The sequence below is a fragment of the Carcharodon carcharias genome, chromosome 13 (genome assembly GCF_017639515.1).
Source record: "Carcharodon carcharias isolate sCarCar2 chromosome 13, sCarCar2.pri, whole genome shotgun sequence".
NCBI classification, from domain to species: Eukaryota; Metazoa; Chordata; class Chondrichthyes; order Lamniformes; family Lamnidae; genus Carcharodon; species Carcharodon carcharias.
In genome coordinates, this window is record NC_054479.1 from 127687806 (window position 1) to 127704846 (window position 17041).

A 17041-nucleotide genomic window follows, 5' to 3' on the forward strand; every position below is an offset into this window, starting at 1 on the left:
AAAGAAGTGCTTTCACTTTATAATGTGCCTTTTGCAGTTTCTGGATGTTGCATTGTGCTTTACAGCTAAAGAAACACATTTGAGCAATAAAGTTACTGTTGCAATGCAGCGAGAAGTTTCACCCAGTCTGCGCACAGTAAGATTCCACAAGCAGGAATGAGATAATAGCCTGATAATCTGCTTCATTGATATTAATCCTAAGAAAATTTGGAAATCACAGTCAGAGATACAACAGGATGCTTTGGATATGAGCTGGGGAAAAAATATCACCCTCGTGCACTGGTGATGAATTTGAGGTTGAATAAATCTGCTGGGGAACTTTACTCTGCACCTGGCTGTGCCATACCTAACCTAGGAACAGGAGAGGTCATTCAGTTCCTTCATCTTGTTCCTCTATTTGATTAGATCATGACTGATCTGTATCTTATCTTCATTCACCTGCCTTGGCTGCATAACCCTTACCTAACAAAAATCTGCTAATCTCAGTCTCGAAAACTTCAACGTTTATCGGCAGTCAGTTGGAGGAGAGAGTTCCAGATTTCTACTACTTGCTGCTGATATTGCTATGGGGTTTCTGAAATGGGAAAAGTTCCATTCCCCAACAAAAGAATAAAATACCTGACCCTTCACTTTAACCTGTTTCTTCCCCTTCCCTTTCGTGTTACTCAGTTATATGAAGGAGTTCTTTCCTCCCAGTTTCCTTATCTGGCAAAATATTTAAAGTCTTTCATTAATCTGCCTTTTTTCATTACATTTAGGAGCAGGAAGAGGCCATTCAGGCCCTTGAGGCTGCTCTGCTATCCACTTAGATTATGGTCAATCTATATCTTAACTCCATCTACCTGCCTTGGTTCCATAATGCTTAATATTCTTGCTTAACAAAAATCTTTGAAACCTGGTTTTTGACATTTTCTCCCAGGCTCAACAGCCATTTTGGGGAAGAAAGTACTCTTTGAATATGCTGCTTTAATATTTTTGTTTTTAATTTCCAGTTTCTAGTAATTGTAGTTTCTTTTATTTTTTAGTTATCATTTCAGTTGCCTGTTGTTTCTTTTACAGGTGTCATGACCCTGTTTTCAATTAAAAGTAACCACCCTGGGCTCCTGAGTGAAAAAGCAGCCAGTAAAATCAATGAAACAATGCTGCGTCTTGGTAAGGGCCTGGCACAACAAGGACTCACCTCTTCGTGTTCAAAAACAACTTCAATTCTCTGCTGTGTAACTTGAGAGATTGGCTGTTCAGGATGTGACAATAAGTTTGTCAACTCTCCAGGGATTGAAGATTAATCTACAGCACAATGCTGGGAGCAAAACTGGGGGTGGGGGAACCATCAGGCAGTAAAATAAAATGTTTTTTTTCATTTTCTTTGAATATTTTCATTTCTTAATCGTAAAAGTGTTGGAAAAGGAGAGAAAGGTTACCTGACAATCTATGACTGATTGATCAAATTAGTTCATGGAGGGTTTATTCGCTTGCCAGTCATCCATGGAGGATGGACCAATGGCAGGGTTGTGGGGTTGAGAGGACATATGATGAAACTGCCAGCGATACATTCAACCAGAGTTGGGAACCCTACGTGATTACCATGAGGCAATTAGGCGGGGATGTTGCTTGACGAATATTTGGTTGCCATTTTATTTGGAGTGGCATGAATGCATGTTTATAGAATTTTTCCACAGAAGTTGAATAGAAGCCATGCTTAGGAGTGCATTTTTGGCATAATTTTCCTTCCTATCTTTTCATTTGTACAGTTTAGACCCAGAGTAAGGTTGCCAATCTTCCAGGATTGTCCGGCAGCCTCCAGGACTTAAAGACTGATCTCCCAGGCTTCCAGCAGCCCTAGAGCAAAAATATATAAGGACACAAAAAGAACATGTGTTTAAAAAATAATCTTTGGACACTTTTGCTTATTAGTAATGAACTTTTTTGAAACACATTTCTGTGTAATCACCTGCACTATACACTTATTCCATATGGGGATTATAATGTGCTAAAGAGAAGGGGCCTCAATTCCCCACTCACCTTTGTTTTCCCTTTCCGTGTTTTGGAATTTTACAGAGGAAATAATTTGAGGTCAATCCCCATTCTAAAATTAATAAAAACCATGTCAAAGCTCTTTTATCATCTTCTGTTTTTCACAATTGTAGGTGTAGGAAAGCAGTTTGGGGTGACTGTAACTCTATGCATGGAAGAAATTGTACTTCATTACCATGGAATTTGGATCAGGAGCTCATATCTTGTCTGTGTGTGCATGTGTGTGGCGTTTTAATGGCTCGAGTTTTATTTTTCAGGCATTTTCGGATTCCTGGCATTTGGTTTTGTCTTCATCACATTTGGCTGCCATTTTTATGACTTCTTTAACCAGGCTGACTGGGAGAGAAGTTTCCGCGACTATGTTCTGTAAGTGACGCTGCGTCTTTCAGTTCTTCTCAGGCTCTGAAGTAGAACTCTTTAGATTTTGGGCTATTCATTCAGTGAAGCTACAACGCTGGCATCTACCCAGCAATGTGGAAAATTGCCCAGGTATGTCCTGTGCACATGAAGCAGGACAAATCCAACCCGGCCAATTACTGCCCCATCTGTCTACTGTCCATCATCAGTTAAGTGATGGAAGGGGTCATCGACAGTGCTATCAAGCGGCACTTACTTAGCAATAACTTGCTCACTGATGCTCAGTTTGGGTTCCGCCAAGGTCACTCAGCTCCTGACCCCATTACAGCCTTGGTTCAAACAAAAGAGCTCCAGAGGTGAAGTCAGAATGACTGCCCTTGACATCAAGGCAGCATTTGATGGAGTGTGGCATCAAGGAGCCCTAGCAAAACTGGAGTCAATGGGAATGAGGGGGGGGGAACTCTCCATTGGTTAGAGTCATACCTAGCACAAAGGAAGATGGTTGTGGTTGTTGGAGGTCAATCATCTAAGTTATAGGCCAACACTGGAGTTCCTCAGGGTAGTGTCCTAGGCCCAACCATCTGCAGTTGCTTCATCAATGACCTTCCTTCCATCATAAGGTCAAAAGTGGGGATGTTCGCAGATGATTGCACAATGTTCAGCAGCATTTGCGTCTCCTCAGCTACTGAAGCAGGCCATGTCTGAATGCAGCAAGACCTGGACAATATCCAGGCTTGGGCTGACAAGTGGCAAGTAACATTCGTGCCACACAATTGCCAGGCAATGGCCATTTCCAACAAGGGAGAATCTAACTATCGCCCCTTGACATTCAATGCCATTACCGTTGCTGAATCCCCCACTATCCACATCCTGGGGTTACCATTAACCAGAAACTGAACTGGGCTAGCTATGTAAATACCGTGGCTACAAGAACAGGTTCGAGGCTAGGAATCCTGTGTTGAGTGACTCACCTGACTCCACAAAGCCTGTCCACCATTGACAAGGCACAAGTCTGGAGTTTGATGGAATACTCTCCACTTGCCTGGATGAGCGCAGCTCCAACAACACTCAAGCTGGACACCATCCAGGACAAAGCAGCCTGCTTGATTGGCGCCCCATCCACAAACTTTCACTTCCTCCACCACCAATGCACAGTGCAGCAGTGTGTACCATCTACAAGATGCACCACAGGAACTCACCAAGGCTCTTTAGACAGCACTTTGCAACCCACGACTGCTAGGCAATAGCATTTTATTGACCGGAAAGTGCTTTGGGATGTACTGAGGTCATGAAAAGAGCTCTATAAATGCAAATTCTACTTTTTATATTCAACATTAATTTTCACCCTCACACAAGGAAGTCACCATGATGAATAGGATGGTATGTGACAGGAGTCAGGAATGAATTATAGTTTGGTTTATTGCCAGGTATGGATGCACTGAGACCCATTGTTTATACTGGTTCTTAGTGTATGAATTTGATTGTTTGAATTTTTTTGTGTATATTTGATTGTGGGGTTTGTGTGTGTGTGTGTGGATTTGTTGCTATTTTTGACTAATTTGCACATTGTACATGTCTTTAAACAGAGTCTTTCTATTTGTTTGACTTTGCATTTCATCCATCAGGTGTGAGGCCAATGTCTCCATTGCTGAACAAACCAACACTCCCATCCCCGAATGTAGCATCAAGAATCGCCCCAGCCTCCTAGTGGAAAAGATAAACATATTTGCTATGTTTGGGACAGGCATCGCAATGAGTACCTGGGTCTGGACCAAAGCTACCATTTTGATCTGGAAAAGGACATGGTTCAGGTATCAGAAGTCACTCTGGGATCATGGGCTAATGGAAAAGTTAGAATTGCCATTGACCAAAATGGATTTCCTTGTAATTTTCTGTGTAGTGTTTCTGGTACTTCACCCCTCATCCCATCTTCAAGGTCACAAACCACTTCTTATGCATAGGCTTGCCATAGTCATGCAACCTCTGTCATCCTTATTAAGGCTTGAGGGCAGAAATGGTTTGATCCTCCACATGGAACACTGCTCTTCATTTTCAGCCATTTCAGTGATATCACTGGGCTCTGGCCTCACTGGCTTAATAAGCAGCTAACCTGTATTCTGAAGCAGGAGGAGTAATAACCAAAGTACATAGCTTTTACAATTGGTGAAAGAACTGGGATACAGGTATTAAGACTTTTCTTCAGGCAGTGAGCGGCTACAATCTGAAATCCACTATTTCAAAGGATGATGGAAACAGATTTGATTAAAAACTTTCAAAAGGAAATTGGGTGTATACTTGATGAATAATGTGCTGAGGGAAAATTGGGGGAGTGGGGAAAACTGGATAGCTCTTTCAAAAAGCTGACACAGGCACAATGAGCAGAATGGCCTCCTTCTCCAATAAGTGAACTAGGATGCAACCTGCTTTCAGTATTCCCCATAAATGCCCTCTGTCACTAGGAAGCCTTTAATAGTAGGTAAGCCTAACCTTTATAACTTTGTGTGTCATTCATTGTTCAGTTGGTAGCACTCTGGCTTCTGAATCACAAACTGCTAGGTTCAAGTCCCACTCCAGGGCATAAGCACAAATTCAAGGCTGACACTCCAGTGCAGTACTGAGGGAGTACAGCACTATTAAAAATGCTGTCTTTCAGATAAGACATTAAACTGAGCCCCCATCTGCCTGTATGGGTGGATGTAAAAGATCCTGTGGCACTCTTGAAGAAGAGCAGGGGAGTTATTCCCCGGTGTCCTGGCTAATATTTATCCCTCAATAAATATCACAGAAACAGATTATCTGGTCATTATCCCATTGTGTTTCTGGGACTTTGCTGTGTGGAAATTGGCTGCTGCATTTCCTATAGTACAACAGTGACTACAGTTCAAAAGTACTTCATTGGCTGTAAAGCACTTCGAAATGTCTGCAGGTCGTGAAAAGTGCTATATAAATGCAAGTCTTTCTTTGCTAGGTATAGAAGCAGGAGTAGAGGTCATCCTGTCCCTCTAGCCTGTTCAGCCACTTGATCATGTTTGATTAGTATCCTAACCCCAGCTACCTGCCTTGGCTCTGTAACTCTTGCTACCTTTGCCTAACAAAAAATAATCGATCTCTGTTTTAAAATTTGCATTGCCTCCCAGTCTCAACGGGTTCCAGATTTTCACTATCCTTTATGTGAAGAAGTGCTTCCTGCCATCACCCCTAAACAGCCTAGCTCTAATTTCAAGGTTACGCCCCTTTGTTCTGGACTCTCCCACCAGAGGGAGTTGTTCATCTCTAGCTACCCTATCAACTCTTTAATCATCTTAATTGCCTTAATTAAATCTCCCCTTGATCTCCTACACTTGTGGGGATATAAACCTAGTCTGTGCAACCTTTCCTTTTTAACCCTTTAAGCCCTTTTGCAAAATGGAAAATTCCTTCCATTCACTTTTCAGCTTTCTGCAGCAGGCTGTCTGAGATCAGGATCTCAGTAATCTCAGTGGATGGCTGAATGTACACACCTATTGGCATGGCACATTGTATTACAGTTCCAAAGCTCTATGTCATTAACCAGTCAAGAGTCAATGATCTGAATAGATGCATTGTTTTTAATGTAATATTTAATACTGTACAATCAGGGCACTCTGTTCTTAATATTTCATGTCAATCGTGGGGATGTAAGTGGAATATTGAGCAGTTTGCTGATGGCACATGGAAATTTTTTTTACAATATTATTGAGAAACCCTGTGTAAAAGAGTTGATGCCCATAGTGCAGCATGTCACCAAGATTGAAAGAAATTTAAAACATAGTGATTAGGTGAAGTCGAGCTTCAATTTTAAAGATTCTTTGAACGGTAGGAGATTGGGAAGTCTTAAGGAAGTAGGGAATTCCACGTAACTGTGATTCAGGGTTTACTGATTTAGATGAATGGCAACTGCCAGTTAATGAGAAAGCTAGGTTGATGCAAAGAATAATAAATGTGATCACAGTGAGGGATGTAGCATTAAATACAATGAGGAATTAAAGGGCGTGCCTGTTCATGAAACATTAAAGTCATCATTGTGCATGACTGTAGTTGCCTAGGCACATAAAGTATTATAATAGATCCATGGACAGGACACCTATAGCAGCATTTGGGATGCTCTTTGTAGGTTGGTGAAATCACACATGTGTTATCATGACTAGACTTTGCCAAAGAATGGAATTAAACACAATGAGAAAGGTCTCTGGCCATGAATCAATTAAGAAAGGGGAGAAAAGTGAGTTCAATTTATTCCTATTAACAAACATATTGGAGGAGATAGGCTCCAGTGAATCAATAAGGTACACACGGAGAGATACTTAGATCTGATTTTAACCTAACCTATCCAGCAAGAACCAGGCATCTTAATGTCAGGGACCCATTTTATACCTGGCCAGATTTTATACTCTGTTGAGTTCATCCCTCTGTCCCTTCCCCATTCCCACAGAATGAGTTAGGTTAAAATCGAGGCTGTTATGTAGAATCAGGGGCACTGACAACAAATCTAACAAACTATGAGCCTGATGTAACATGGTTATTAACGCCCTCACATTGGAACTTTCCCCAGTGTGGGAAGCTCAACTCATTTGAAATGTTTTGTGCAGAGTTGAAGGTAGGGGGCCTGGTCCAGAGCGAGTGGGCAATTGGTTTGATTTATGGCATGGCTTACACTTGGACTTAAATGGGCAGACCAAGATATGATATCATGAACCAATAACAAGTATTGGTAACAGTTAGTCCAATATAGCCAGTGATGCTCTCAGCTGGTGATTAAAAACCCAACAGGGTAATGATTATCAAAGCATATGAAGAGTCTGGGCAGTCATCAGACTTCAGAGTGGTCTTGCAGTTTCCATAGTGACAGTACTGGTAGCTCAATCTAAATTTAGAACCCCAAAGGCAATTTAAAACAAGTTATATCACTGGTAGGAGAGCCAGGAATCTTCTGCCTGTGCCCCCACCTCTTCCCACTCCCCTCCACCCACCCCCCTCCAACACGCTGACGCCACAACATTCCTCTCTGCACCTCGCCCCAGCTGTTCAACGGAAGCTGAATGTCTTCTATATTTTCAGAATTATTGGTCGAAGCGATGATGAGCCAAAGCGAATTAAGAAGAGTAGAATGATTGCCAAAGCTTTTTCAAAGCGAAAAGAGTTGCTGAAAAATCCAGACAAAGAGCTATCATTCAGTATGCAGACTGTGTCTCACGAAGGACCAGTGGGTGAGTTACCTATTGCCAAGGGGTTTCATTCAGTATGTGGATTGTATATGTTTGAGTACTTGTTGAAATAAAAACAGAGAATGCTGAAGTACTCAGCAGGTTAGGCAGCAGCTGTGGAGAAAGAAACAGAGTTAATAATCCAAGTCGATGACCCTTCATCAGAACTGGGAAAAGGTAGAAACGTAACAAATTTTAAGCAAGTGAAAGGGGTGGGAGGGGGAGGAGAACAAAAGATAAAAAAATTCAAAAGCGGATTGCAATGGGACCAAGTAAAGGAATAAAAGCTGAGGTCTAAAGAAGGTGTAAAAACGGGAATAGCAGAATCATTACAGCAACTGGTGTATGATAAAATGGAAGCGGTTGTTATGATCTGAAATTAATGAACTCAGTGTTGAAACTGGAAAGTTGTAAAGAGCTTAACTGAAAGATGAGATGCCATTCCCCGAGCTTCCATGCACTTCAATGGGCTGCAAAAGACAGAGAGGTCAAAGTAGAAGTGGGATGGAGAATTAAAACAATAAGTGACCAGAAGCTCAGGTCTGAACAGAGGTGTTCAGCAAAGCGGTTTCACCAATCTGGAGGATAAGCAGCGAATACAGTATACTAAATTGAAAGTAGTACAAGTAAATCACTGTTTCATCTGGAAGGAGTGTTTTGGGTCCTGGATGATGGGAAGGGAGGAAGTATAAGGGGCATTTCTAGTTGAAACTAAGTCCGTGTTACAAAAAATAACATAAGAAATAGGAGTATACCATTCAGCCCTTAGAGCCTGCTCTGCCATTCAATGTGATCATGGCTGATCTTCTACCTTAACATCATTTTCCTGCATTATCCCTGTATCCCTTGATGTTTTTATTATGTAGAAATCTATTGATCTCAGTCTTGAACATACTCAATGACTAAGCCACCACAGCCCTTTGGGGTAGAGAATTCCAAAGGTTCACCAGCCTCTGGAGTGAAGAAATTCTTCCTCATCTCTGTCCTAAATGGCCTGCCCCCCATTGTTCTAGACCTCCTAGCCAAGGGAAACATGCTTCCTGCATCTACTCTGTCGAGCCCTGTGAGAATTTTATATGTTTAAATGAGATCACCTCTCATTCTCCTAAATAAAGAAAAAATTCTCAGTCTATTTAATCTTTCCTCATAGGACAATCCCTCCATCCCAGGAATTAATTTAGTGAACCTTCATTGCATTCCCTCTATGGCAAGTATATCTTTCTTTAGGTATGGAGACTGCTCCAGGTGCAGTCTCACCAAGGCTGTATATAATTGTAGTAAGATATCTTTATTCCAGGACTCAAATCTTCTTGTAATAAAGGCCCACACACCATTTTCCTTCTTAATTGCTTGCTGTACTCACGTTAGCTTTCAGTGACCCGTAAACAAGGACACTCAAGCCCCTTTGAAGTTCAACACTTCCCAGCCTCTCTCCATTTAAGAAATACTCTATTTTGATTTTTCCCATCAAAGTGGATAACCTCCCATCTCTCCACATTGTATCCCATCTGCCAATTTTTTGCCCACTCGCTTAGCCTCTCCAAATCCCCTTGGAGTGTCTTTGCATCCTCCTCACAACTCTCATATCCACCTAGCTTTGTGTCATCCGCAAACTTGGAGATATTACATTTAATCCTCACATCCAAATCATTGACATAGATTGTGAATAGCTGGGGCCCAAGCACAGAGCCTTGCAGTACCCCACTAGTCACAGCCTGCCAACCTGAAAATTACCCATTTATTCCTACTCTCTGTTTTCTGTCCATTAACTACTTCTCAATCTATGACAGTAAATTACCCCAGTCCCATTTGCTTTAATTTTGTTTCCTAACCTCTTGTGTGGGACATTATCAAAAGCTTTCTGAAAATCTAAATATACCACATCCACCTGTTTCCCCTCATCTATTCTGCTAGTTACATCCCCAAAACACTCCCAACAGGTTTGTTAAACATGATTTCCCTTTCTTGAATCCATGCTGACTGCCCAATCCTACCATTATTTTCTAAGTGCCCTATTATCACATCCTTTATTATAGGTTCCAGCATTTTCCCTACTACTGATGTCAGGCTAATAGGTCTGTAGTTCCCTGTTTTCTCTCTCCCTCCTTTCTTAAATAGTGGGATTACATTTGCCACCTTAAATGTTTCCTGGTCCCAGCTGAAAAGTCAACTATTGTGATTAGGGAGGCCAAGAATTAATCAGTTGCTAGGAGTTTTTAATAAGGAGATTAGACTGTATATAATTTACTGATAAAACAAGTGAATGAGTCACAGATCCTACACTACAGGCTGGAACAGGTTAACCTGGCTGAGTGCCTATCCTTTGATTTAATGATTTCGAATTCCGCTGCCTATATTTTTCTCTGATTACTCTTCTGTGAAACACTAAGGGACATTTTACTGTTACATCAATCTACCTACCTCTACTCCAACCACTGCTCTCCCCCAAAATCTGTCTTATTAACCCTGTGTATGGTTGTATGTACTTCCCCTGCAATCTGTCTCCCCATTCCCACTCTACAGAAATCTGCTTTCCCACCCTCTTGTAATCTGGCCCCTCAAGCCCAACTCTTAACAATCTGCCTCTCCATCCCTGAAAATCTGCCTCTCCCTTCCCACCCCCCAGGCAACCTGCTTCCTAATCCTCTAACTAGCAGCAAAGGGTGAGGCCTTGTTAGGATTTGAACACATGGATGAGAAACCTTCCTAGTGTGTAATGCTCACAGACAGTGACTTACATCTGTGGCATTAGAATTGATGAAAAGAGACATCATTTTAATTAAACAAGTTACAAGCCACCTGATTCTGTGCATTAGTTTTATAATCACAAGTAGACAAATGGTATAGGGGGAGCGAGACTTTACTTGAAATACCTGTTGAAGGGAGGAAAGGAAGAAAAGAGAAATCAATATCTGAAAATCATCCTGCGTTTTCAGCTGGAATCAACTTTGAGCTGAATGAACCATCTGCTGACCTTTCATCTGCCTGGGCTCAACACGTAACAAAGATGGTGGCTAGAAGAGGAGCCATTTTACCTCAGGACATTTCCATCACTCCAGTAGGGACACCAGGTGAGATAAACAATCGGTCTGCCAATAAATCAGTGTAATTTTTTTGCTCTGTGTAATTTCAAGGCAGTTGGATCCTTCAACTATATTGTTTAGCCTATGGCAAATGGGGGTGATGGGGTAGAAGTGGGGCGAGAGTGATTTATTCACCCTTCCTTCCCTCCCTCAACACCCACCCAGAGCTGGGTTCTCAATCTCAGCTTGGCCACCAAGAACCTCCTTGCAATAGCAGTTCAAATGTCTTCCCAGAAGTCAGCTGATGCCTTGAGTTAGTATGGTCATCTGTTTTGAGACAGACTAATGTATCTATATGAACTGTGTGCCCATATCAATGATAACACCCAGAGCAAACCTTACTCTTTTGGCCACCTCTTTATTAATAAGGTAGTGGGTTGGAGAGTCCAAATTACCTACCATATAAGTCTTGGATCTACTGGCCTCCATGAAGGAGCTGTTTAATTGCAATATTCTATTTCAGTTCATTTGATGAATTAAAATTCCCACACAGCATCTGCCACAAGATACAGATTTCATGCTTTTTCCAAAAGCTAGGGACCATCTTACTTTAAGTGGGCTATGTTGCTTGAAGCGCTCGAAACTGAGAGATAGTGAGAGTTTTGGAAATCCTGTCTGACTCTATTTCGACTCATTTCAGTGCCACCGGAGGAGAACAAGAGGAATCTCTGGATCATTGAAGCTGAGATTCCCCCAGAACTCCAGAAGAAAGCCGGAAAGAAGAAGAAGAAAAAGAGGAAAAAAGGCATTAGACCTCTGCGGCCTACGGAGGAGATGCACGACATGGGCTACTGCACAGAGAGAGCATCCAGCACTGTCCCACACTTACCCAAGTTGCCCGGGCAAAAAAACTTGGTGTCTAAAGCTGTGGAATCAGCTGACATTCAGGATAATTTACCAGGCACTCTCTTGGAGTCCGGAATCAACCATGTATCAAACAATGGGAGATTTCTCAGAGGAACACTCAACAACCCCTCAGGGTACAGGTGGAATGCACCTCTGAATTTGATTGCAAACCCTCTCTCAAATGATGATGTCCTGCAGGATGATCTGGGATTTTCCCAAGGAGATCGATTCCAGCCTCTGCAGAGACCATATAATCACCCATTCCCCCATTCCTCGGCCAATATGGAGCTTGGAAGACTCCCTGTAATTAATATCCCCCATGGACCACGATCCCAGGGCAGAAGGACTGCTATTGCACCTGTACATTCCAGAACAAATCTAGTGGATGCAGAGTTAATGGATGCCAGCTCTGATTTTTGAACCTTGGGCCAATATTGGTTTTGTTTAAGGCATCATCTACACAAGAAGTAGCACATCCAGCTGCAACGAGGGACTTTGGTAAATATCAGCTACAGTTCAAATGAGTTCATGGAAATCATGGGAAGTATTTTACCAAACTGATGAATATAAATGGCTAGCAACTGCAAGTAACTTTATGTTCAAATGGATTCATGGAAACTGTAGGAAGTGCTTTACTACCCTTCTGAGGGATTGCAGCATCCCCTGATATTAGGACCCATTTCTTGAGAAGAGGCCTTCCATCTTAATGCCCAACGCCATCTAGAACATCAGTAATAAACCATCCTAAAGGTCCAATTTGGTAAAGCTATTGAAGATTTTTTTGGACCTGAGGCTTAGTGAATTGGTCAGGAATAGGAATGCAAGTAACTTCCATGTCTAGCCTTGCATTCTGCTAGACCAGAATTATTCATTTATCTTTGACAGAAGATTAGATGCATGTTGACCACGCCTAGCCTTCAGTTCGATTTTGTACACAACCAACAAGTTAAATCATTGAAGTTTACAGAAGGAGGCCATTTGGTCCATCATGCCTTTGTTGGCCCTTTCCTACAGCAATCTAATCCTACTAATCTTGTTCCAGCTTCAAATAATTATCCATTTTTTCTTTAAAAGATGCAACTCAGCTATTCCTATGATAAATCAATCCTCTTTGTAGAAGAAATTTCTCATTATCTCCTCCGAGTGAAAAATTAAAATTAATGATTCTTTGTCACTAACCCACCAACCAGTTGAATAACCATCGAACTACCCGTTGGGCTGATCGTTTTAATAACTTCACTCAATGCTACCGAGTTACACCTCCCAAATTTGTATCTGCTCCTAGCATCAATTAGAGTTCATGTGTTTTATTTTACAAAGATCTAACTTGTTATCCCCTGAATTTATATTCAGAAAGGAGAAAATTTTTAAGGTTAAGAATGGTCCATAAAAACATTTAAAAACAAACACAACAACTTTGGTCAAATTTAGGAAATAATGTGTCAGGGTTTGACCCAGGCAACTCTATACTCTGAAAGGGAAGGGAAATGTTAGTCATGACAAACTGAAAGTGACAAGGTGTTCCCAAACTGGTCTGAAGCTGAGATCAGCGGTTTATACAGTCAAGATACTTGGGCACAAGCATACTACATAGTTGTGTCCACATTAAATGAAGATCTGTTGTGGTGCTGTCTAGCTGTGTGACTGAACGTTGAAGATATTGCAAGTTTTGTACAGTGTTCGCTGGATACAGTCATTTGCTGTTGACCATCCTTGCTAGAATGGTAAAATGAATAAGATCAGTCTTACTTTTTTCCTGCTCAAGTTGGTCACTCCATTATGAACTTCTGTTCTTTGCAACTCTATCCAGGGCCATATTTTGCTTTCCTCCCCCAATATCCTCTTCACTGCTTAAGATTCCCCACCTCTAATAGTGGGCACTTTTAGCCCAAGTTACAAGTTTAAAACTGCCTGTACAGCATGCATTGTATATGCCCCCGAACCTGCTTAATCTGTGTTTTTAATGTGTTTTATTCAACTCGATTTTTCTATTATTCTACTGTCCATTTTCTCAATCCTCAACCTTTCGTAAACTGCAGGTCATCAAAAACTCTACTGCATGTATTTTATCCCACATCAAATCTTGCTCACCTAGGATTTACATACCTATATTGGCTCCTGGTCCCACAATATCTCAAATTTAAAATCCTCAGCTTTTCCCTTAAATCTCTTGATGACATCACCCCTCTATTTCTCTGTAACCAGTTCTATAACGCTCCCTAAACCTCTGAACTCCTCCACTTCTCTCTTTTCCCTTAATCCTTATAACCCGCCCCTTTGGCCAAGTTTTTAAGTCACCCCTCCTAATATCTCTTTCTTTGGCTTTATGTGTTTTTCTGTCTGCTTCTGCTTCTGTGAAGCACCTTGGGACATTTTACCTATGCTAAACATGCTATATGGCAGCAAATTGCTATTAATACTGTCTCTTGCCATTGAGTTGGACTCAAGGATAATGTAAGATGACATTGAAGGAGGGAGAAATTTAGAATTATCCTTTATATCATCAGACTCACTTGCATACAGAGGCAATACAAACACACCTGCAGTCTCTAGTCCAACCAATGTCAAGGCTCCATATTAACAACTCCAAGAGTGGGATTTTCCAGCCCCACCTGCCGCTGGGATCATCCAGATCCGCCAAAAGTGAATAGATTTTTGGCTAGGTTGCAGCATCCCCTGCGGCATGTCCCACCATGATGGGGCCAGAAAATGCCAGCCCAAGCATAAAAGAACAATCACTGTCACAGCAGCTTAGTCACGTGGATTGCTGTCTTTGATTACCTTACATCCATGGTACCATACTCTTTGAAATGGTTCTGACCTATTATCCACTTGGCCTGCTTGCAGCCAATCATGTTGCCAGATCCGTCTCTTAACCGGGTCTCTGTGACTCTACAAGCACCTACCCCACAAGTCTTCAAGGTATATCCGTCCCATCCATTTTTGCATCACAGTAACAAACGGGCTAAAAGTGGTAAATGATCAGTAACTATAGCTGAAAAGGAAGATGGATGATACAGCACTGCAGGCTTCAGGAGATGAGTAGTAGATTTACACTGAAAAAGGACAGAGAGAAAAGACAAAATGTATTTCAAAGGCTGTTAAAACTACTTTTGTTACAAAAATGACTTGCGTAAATAATTTGTTTAATGAAGAACACTGCAGTGCGGTTTCTGTGGTTGTGTATTTGAATTTTTGTTTGCCAGATTATGTATCAGAATTGCAGTTAATTCTGAAAGAGTTGTATTGATAGAGAGCAATGATTTTAGTGTGAAGAAAAACACTTTGTATTATATACATAAAAACATAAGCAACATTTCTACAAGAACCAGAAGATGGTATTGGAAATGTCCAGGTTGGCAGTACAAGATACTGTGTTACTGGGGAATAAAGTATCTGATTTGGGTCCCATTGTACAGCAAAAAATGAATGGTCAAGGTCTCTGAATTACATGCCCAGCACATAGCTATGCTACCCAGGAGTACAGTCGGAATTCTAGCATTTTAGTGGCTCCTGATGATTCCCTCCTCCTCCTCATTGGTAGCATGGGTACTGATCTCTCCACCTTTCCAATTACACTGGACTAATGTTGTTCAGACAATGTGCTTGTCTTACGTTCCTCCGTTTGCTATTTTAACAGAGGTATCATTGATTTCAAATGGATTAAACACCCAAGTATAGCAAAGGAATCGCATGATCACGTTCAGAATTCATGTGCTAATGTCCCACCACCTGCTTAGAAAAAGTGTTATTGAAATTTTTTGCCCTATTCATTAGTTGTCAGTACTGAGGAAGGTCTGTATTTGCCCAGTGTCACCATTGACCGTTCTCAAGGCAGGGTGGGAGGTGACAAATCCAGAGTACAATCCTCAAGTCCTGCCCTAACCACTTCCTAAAATGCCATGGCATTTTCCTTCCCTGCTAGTGACAGTTTGTGCCACAGTATAATTGGGTCTACCTTGCCTAGCAACAAGGCGATTTGGCCCCAAAACAATTCGAGAGATCCAACAAGTCAAAGTTCCTTAACTTGGATGTTATTACATAGCTCTGCCCCACACTCCTTTAGCTATCACCCTGCTTCACTACCGCACTCTGACTCTGGCCCGATGTTATTATCAGTAAAGGCAGTGGAACAGCTTCATGGCACAAGCCAGCCAGTGTGGCCTTCTCCGTGCAACATCCAGAGGTTTGCAGTCAGCATGTCAACCAGGGAAAAGATGGGCTTGATGTAAATTGGAAAGGAAGGATGCCCAAGATGCCCATTAGTGCCAACCAGGGCATGCGTGAACCTGCTGATTTTGACATTGAACAATTTAAATGCTGTCTGTAAGCACAAGCTACGTTTGAACAGACAGAATCTGGAATCGCACCTCTGGCTGCTTATCTCTGTTTCAAGTACAAAGATTTTGCCCATAAAGGTAGGAAGGGAAATTTCTCAAGCTTGCTGTGTCAGTGAGAGGCTGGGTGGTTTTCAGTGTGGATCACAGTGCAAAGCCAGTGCAACTGCTGATCTTGCTCCACCTGCTCCTTGGACACTTAAAAGCATTCTGCAATTTCTATCCATTCTTTCTCTGCCTTACCTTCATTGCTCCAAAAGGTGAAGCATGGAGGATTTGAACTTTCTTAGTCTGAAACATGAAGTGCATTCTATGAGCATTATGTTCAATTTGAGCGATAGGGTAAAATGGGTGATAGCAATTTGGCAGCCAATTTTATGTGGCTCACACTTTTATTTCTCAGTTGTTGCTCATTTGCTATACTATCGCACAAAGTCAAAATAACCCCCCTAGAGATTAACCTGTGTGTGTGTAAACCCCACAAACAACCAGCATATGGAAACCCTGTAAATCTTCCCCACCTTCACCAAGTGATAGTCTGGTTCTGTAAAATGTTGAAGACTTGATATTTTTTTATAGAAATATAATGGTTATTTTTGTACCATATATAGCCATTTTAAACTTAATGTAATCAGTGTACATAGAGATCTGTAGAGTAGTTACATATTTTGTGGGGGAGGGGGAAAGAAGGTCATTTTTAATACTACCTTAATTCCTTAGTATGACGTCCATTTGATATAATGTTTTTCACCTGATAATTTTACAATAAACATGCTTTTTTTTTAAACCAGCACTTTATCAAATTGCTTTCATTAGAAGTTATTCTTCTAATTTTCTGTCTACTGAAGAAGCTCATTTCTGCTGGGCTATCTGTTCCATGGGCAACCCTGCTCTCCAACATGCACCCCTGCTCCCTTGCCTTGACAGTCCATCACTGGCACACAAGTCCATTTGGAGAGTCTGAGAGTTCTACCACAAAGACATCATGGTCAAACCTCATCCTATACCTCTACCTGACACCTTTCTTTTGTGTTCTAGCAGGATTGACAGAATGAATGGTGAACACCAGGAACTGATTTCCTTCCCCACCATTTCACTCAGAACACAGGACAAAGGATTTGAGATCTTCCTGGTCTGTGTGCCAATTAACCATCTGGTCTCT

At 41.5% G+C, this 17041-nt stretch overlaps 1 protein-coding gene across 2 annotated transcripts in view; it reads left to right on the forward strand.

Moving 5' to 3' along the window:
* The window catches only part of smo (smoothened, frizzled class receptor), a 30842-nt gene extending 14176 nt beyond the window's left edge, over nt 1-16666 (forward strand). The window contains exons 7-12 of one of the 2 annotated variants that reach the window (XM_041203339.1): nt 1060-1152; nt 2292-2400; nt 4017-4202; nt 7468-7616; nt 10550-10684; nt 11337-16666. In XM_041203339.1, coding sequence (XP_041059273.1) covers nt 1060-1152; nt 2292-2400; nt 4017-4202; nt 7468-7616; nt 10550-10684; nt 11337-11962 — 1298 coding nt within the window. In that variant the 3' untranslated portion in view covers nt 11963-16666. The remainder of the gene's footprint in view (nt 1-1059; nt 1153-2291; nt 2401-4016; nt 4203-7467; nt 7617-10549; nt 10685-11336) is intronic. The other variant, XM_041203340.1, reaches the window with a different exon arrangement.
* The last annotated feature ends 375 nt before the right edge of the window (nt 16667-17041 follow it).